Source organism: Corapipo altera, unplaced genomic scaffold, assembly GCF_003945725.1.
Source record: "Corapipo altera isolate COAL_440 unplaced genomic scaffold, ASM394572v1 47, whole genome shotgun sequence".
NCBI classification, from domain to species: domain Eukaryota; kingdom Metazoa; phylum Chordata; class Aves; order Passeriformes; family Pipridae; genus Corapipo; species Corapipo altera.
Window position 1 is genome coordinate 7,643,634 of NW_020884897.1, and position 6,000 is coordinate 7,649,633.

At 46.8% G+C, this 6,000-nt stretch overlaps 1 protein-coding gene across 1 annotated transcript in view; it reads right to left on the reverse strand.

Moving 5' to 3' along the window:
* UBE3C (ubiquitin protein ligase E3C) overlaps nt 1–3,892 on the reverse strand; it is a 74,282-nt gene extending 70,390 nt beyond the window's left edge. The window contains exon 1 of the mRNA XM_027648433.1: nt 3,753–3,892. Coding sequence (XP_027504234.1) covers nt 3,753–3,818 — 66 coding nt within the window. The 5' untranslated portion in view covers nt 3,819–3,892. The remainder of the gene's footprint in view (nt 1–3,752) is intronic.
* Between the last annotated feature and the right edge of the window lie 2,108 nt (nt 3,893–6,000).

Consider the following 6,000-nt stretch of genomic DNA (forward strand, 5'->3'; position numbering starts at 1 on the left):
CTTGGAATTTATAAAAGCATGGTTTAGATATCTCAAGTGATACCATAAATTCGTCCTATTAATATTCTTTAAACCACTTTTTCTGTTAAAGCCTTACAAGATGTCATTAAATACATTTCACAACGTAACCGACTGATGTGGAATTATGGAGCCTCTGGAACATCCCTTGGGGGTTCCCCTGCACGGATCCACTAAAGGATTGCTACCTTAATGCTAAGAAAATTAATAAAGGAACACTAGGCCTGACTGTACCAAATCAATTGGTTAAACCAATTTTGCGCTATGACAACAAAAGTCCAAGTTCATGCTAAAACCAGTGAAATCTGCCGGCTGCCACCAGAAGGCACAGTGACACAACCCCTTGCAGAAACATGTGCTCTACACTGGACACAAAGGATGGGCTGGGAACCACCCAGGTGAAGGACCATCTGTTCCAGTCCCCTGCACAGTTGGGTTGTGTTTGTGCAATGTGAACTGCACCCCAAGCCAACTCTTGAGGCACAGCTCCCTATTTCCTGCCTCACACACCACAGACACTCAGCAGCCACAGCCTCTCAGGCAACAACTGCTGTCCTGCACAAAAGGTCCAGGAGTAACTCAAGACATTCCCATATTGAACTCCAATAATAGTATTCACTTTTGGGAACTACTTGACTTCAGAAGTAAAACAATATGTTTTGCCAGTTACAATGGACCTAAGTCTGAAATTATCTTCTGAAAAGCCTCATAAAGCAGAGAACCATGTTTTGAAGGTGACAATAAACTACCCCAAAAATGAAAGTAAATTAATAATAAAAGAACCACTAACATCAACTTATCACATCATAAATAAAACACTGTATCTACACCCTCAAATATACATACAACAGTTCAAACAGTCCAAATGAATCAGCAGATTCCTGAAAATAGGCATGGAGGGAAACATCCAAACACTGGCAATAACACCTATATTTTTATGTACAATGCAATATTATAATGCTACAATAATATTCCTAAAGAATCAGTTACAAGGACAGTCATTTTGAGAAAGTTAATTTGCAACCCAGGACAACAACAAAAATAAGTGATACTTAAAAATCACTTTTTTTGGCAAAAGATTTGGGTTGATTGATCCACAATTCAGACCATCACAACACACATGAACACAGGATGTAAACAGTGGAAAACTGACCTGAAGCTCTGGTTTTGTAATCCAAAAATGCCATAAAAGTTAGTGATGAGAAGGCACACTAGATTCAGTACCTCTCTTAACTGCCACAGTGCCACAGGAACCCAGTTATATTTTTATCCTTGAGCCTACACTGACAGAACTCACTGACATCAGCCCCATCTGAGGCCTAAGGAAACGCTACAGAGGCACTTGCGGTGTCAGGCAGACGTCAACACGTGTGAGCTGTGACCAACACAGTTACTGTTTGCAGCTGCAGTTACACCAGCAAAGCCACACTTTTAATGGTCAGTTTTGCTGATCGTTGTTTTGGTGTCGTTGTACTCACATCGTTGTATTCCCATCGCACTCCACTGGCACCTTTAGCACTGACTGGCTCCTCCGCTGCTTCGTGCTGGGATGGGTTTGCTGATGTAGCTGTACCAGTGCAACAACAATTTGGGAAACTTCCCCAAATTGGGCAGAGTTTTTCTCAGCATTAAGCAGCCTGCATACAGATGCCACCACTATTTCCAAGTTGTGCTTTATTCTTCCAAAGAAACCACAGTAGGCAGCACTAAGTATCCAGCTAACCACCAAAAGCACGGCAGAGGTGCAGCACTGGAACTATTCACTGTATCTTTCTAAAATTATACCCCATTTGGGAGGGGGCAAGTGTGCTTGTCAAAGACCTGGGGTTTTTTAGCATGTGCACAAAAAGCTGAACGGAAACATTTTACAATTCAGCCTTCTGTAAAAACGAAGCCTATAGTTATGAGAAACATGATCACAGGGAGCCTACCATGTGAAATAACGAGAAACTCATGGAACCCACATAAACACTTCCCACACCAATCTCTGCTGTAGGATGTTTTAATAAAATTGCAGGTAAACTGCATTTTAGAAGTAATTTTTAGTATTGTTTAAATACATTATTTCACTAGTACTGTACACAGTTTCTGAAAATAAGCAGCTATTTCAAGGGCACGATGTCCTTACAGCCGTGATGCCCAAAGCTGTGTGTCACTGATTTGCATCGATGCAGCACAAGCACTTCAGTGAACCAATGTAAAATCATGAAGTCTGTGGATCAGTCAGTATCAATCTGATCATGGATTACAATCTCTGTATTGCAGATAAAGGTTATGCATCAATTTCAGTTTCCAATCCTTTACCTTTTAATATTTGCCCTTGGAAATTTTTACCTCTATAACATTAATCAATTTGTCCCATACAATTAAAATAGGCTTAATTCTGATGAATTTTCATAATCAATAAATGTTATGACAGTTGTTTACTTCTGTAGAAGGAAACGCATTCAGGAAGAAACACTATGAGCAAGTCAAAAGTTGTAAAGTACCTAAAGTGTACAGCTGAGGACCAGGGTGTGTTCTGCCAATTCCTACTTCAGCTGGGGAATATTTATGGCATTTTGACTCATGTAGTGCCACTGTATGTAGCCTAATGAACAGAAATGTCATGAGATAAAGAGAAGATGAATCAGAGAAAAAGCTGCACAATTTAAATACAATTTGTTACACATTCTCTTTGTGCTAAGACAATATACCAAAACGCAAACTTCACTGTGATTTTAATATCGCATAATGTAGTATTTTAGCCCGCTTCCTAACTGTACTGCCAAAAGTTTCCAAGAACCAAACTCGCTTATAGTGCACAATAACGAAAATTTAAGACTTATTTTTACTCCATTAAAACTCAAAAATACTAACGAAAACACTCATTACCTTCCCACGCAGTCATCTCCAATGACAACATGGGGATCTTTATTTTCGCACTGAATTAAAGTGACCCCTAGATATCAGGTCACTTCTAAAAACACTTGGTCTTTTCTCCCGTTCCTCGGTCGTGTGCCCTTCAGTGCTTGACTAAACATCTGACTACCTTGTCCAATCAGCAAGATCTAAATAAACCATCCCGCTCCTTTTCCGTCAATAAATACCAGGAGATCCAATAGTCTGGTACAGCTGACAATTAACTGCTACTCACCCTGCACACGACAAACTGACTGAACGTAAACTTGACGGAGACCAACCCGGCAGCCCTGGCCCACGTGGATGAACCTCCCCCAGCAATTGCAGTGACTCTCGGGTTGTGTGAGCTCTCGGGTTGTGTGCGGCTGTGTGTGTGTGTGTGTGTGTGTGTCCCACATCGCTCCAGCCAGGCGGGTGAGCGCCAGACATTCCCTCTGGAGGGAAATGACAGGAGTCCTTGCCCCCGGAAGACCTGGAGACCGGCTGCTCGGGAGGTGCCACCGGCCACGACACCCCAGGATCGATCGCCCTGCTGGGGGGGACGAGCCAAGGAGACATTTCCTCGCTTCCCACAATTCTCACCACACTATAAGCCTGCGATGGTGTGTGCGTGTGGCCTGATTATACCAAAAAAAAAAAAATAGTAACACAGAGCCGGGGAGATCGGAGATAAACACATCATCAGAAGGGAAGGGTTTTTTTCCCCCGCTCTATTAAACCTTAGTCATCGCCGCTCCCGTTCCTGAAGGCCCGACGGTAAAAACACCGATAACACAGGGCGGGGGGCGAGGGAACCGACACAGACACAGAGACGGGCGGGCGCCTCTCCTTACCTTCCTACTCGCTCCTCCGAGGGACACCTTGGGCCTTGTTTTGAAATCCCCTTCAAAGCTGAACATGTTTACAGCTTATCCCATGGGGAGCGGGGCCCGGCCGGCCGGCAGGGCCGAGCGGAGGGGCCGCACGAACCCCCCGGGCTGGCAACCCCGCGGCCCGCCCGCCCCCGCGGGGCTGCTCCCCCGTCCCCCGCCTTCCCCCCTTCCCCGCGGCCTTCGTTATCCCGGTCGCCCCCTTCCTGACCGGCGGCGGCGGCTGAGCGTAGTGGGAGGAGGGAGCAGGAGGAGGAGGGAGCGGAGGAGGGGGCACTGGGAGCGCTCCCGCCGGCCGTGCAGAGAAGATGGCGGCCGCCCGCCGGGCGCGCTCCCGACACACGGCCGCGCCCGCCGCCCCGCCCCCGGCCCGCTCGGCCCTCGGCGGGGTCCGGGGTGTCCCGGCTGCGGGTGTTCCACGAAAACTTCCACGTTCCCGCTTTCCACAGGAGCTTTGTGCGGGCGTGCAGGGGCGGTTGGAGCCGGGCTGGGCTGCTGTGCTGCATCCTGCCTGGATGGGCCGTGCTGAGGGCGAGGACTGAGCTGAGAGTCCAGCCCGGCTTTGGCCAGGACTGCCTTCCTCAGAGTCAGTGGGCTGTGGTAACGCACTTATTACCCCCCCAAATTTATATGTATATAGATATAAATATATAATTTATACTTTTCCTAGGGTAAGCATATCACAGAATCACAGAATTAGTTTGGAAAAGACCTCTGAGACCATCGAGTCCAGCCTATGACTGAACACCACCGTATCAACTAGACCATGGCCCTGAGTACCACATCCAGTCTTTCCTTAAACACCTCCAGGGACAGTGACTCCACCACCTCCCTGGGCAGCCCATTCCTATGTCTAATCACCCCATCCACGAAGAAATTCCTCCTGACTTCCAACCTGAACCTCCCCTGGCACAGCTTGAGACTAAGTTCTCTCATCCTGTCACTGGTTGCCTGAGAGAAGAGACCGACCCTCACATGGCTACAACCTCCTTCCAGGTAGTTGTGGAGAGTGATAAGGTCACCCCTGAGCCTTCTCTTCTCCAGGAAGAGAGGGACATATGATAGACTTTGCCTCATTGCAAAGATTTCATGACCAGTGTGCAGACTGAACACTTGAACACACCAGTACAGGCTTTTGTGCTTACATCATCATTATCATTATCATGGCTGGGCTTCGCGAACGAAGATTTGGGAAGGGCTCTACCCACGTTTGTTGCAAGCGCGTTGGTGGCTAAAAAGGCCAATGCAAGATAGGCATGTCTGGTTTTGGAAAAGGCACAGCAGAAGGACTCCTTAGGTGGTGTATTCTGCAAGGCACAATTCTTTCTGCGTTGTCTTTTCTCCTCAAGGGTGATCCTGTGTGCTTTCTCAAAAGCATCCACAGCATTATAGATGGTGTGTCTCCAGGCCTTCTGATTGGAGGCCAGAGTAGACCAGTTATGTTGATCAGTATGGCCAAGGCTGAGATGTTGTTTGAGGGAGTCCTTGTATCTTCTCTTTGGAGCTCCTCTCTTGCGGCAGACAGTGGCAAGGTCACCATAAAGCAAGATCTCAGGAAGGTGGTGGTCCTTCATCCTTGAGACGTGTCCTGCCCAACGCAGCTGTGTTCTCAGCAACATGGCCTCAATACTTGTGACTGCTGCTTGTTCTAGAACAGATGTATTGGTCACATAATCTGACCAGTGGATGTTTAGGATTGTACAGAGGCAGTGTTGATGGAAGCGTTCTAGGAGTTGCAGGTGGTGGCGGTAGATGACCCATGATTCAGATCCGTATAAGAGAGTAGACAGCACTATGGCTCTGTGCTTACACAGACAGGAAAAATACACTCAAGAAAGTGCAAGTGCGCTCTGCACAGGATTGGGGCCTCAACACCTGATGAAAAGTGGAAAGAGAAAAAAGCTGTAAAGTAAAAGCAGCAGATCTGAATAGTGAAACCACACCTGAGGCTTCTTTACATTTCTTGGCATGTTCTCCATTTTTCAGTGCAGTGACTACATCCTTCCAAATCCAGAGGTGATACAGACAACAGCAATAACAACAAAAAGTAGTTATTCAGTCTGCCAAATCCAGCTTTCATTTCCCTCAGTGGAAATTCGATTGAGACCTAACTTGTGAATTCTCACATTGGCGTATCACAACAAACAAATGGCAAGGATCCATGTCAGGAGAGGATGTATGTGCTTTGCAGCTGTTCATACCGAGGCCATAA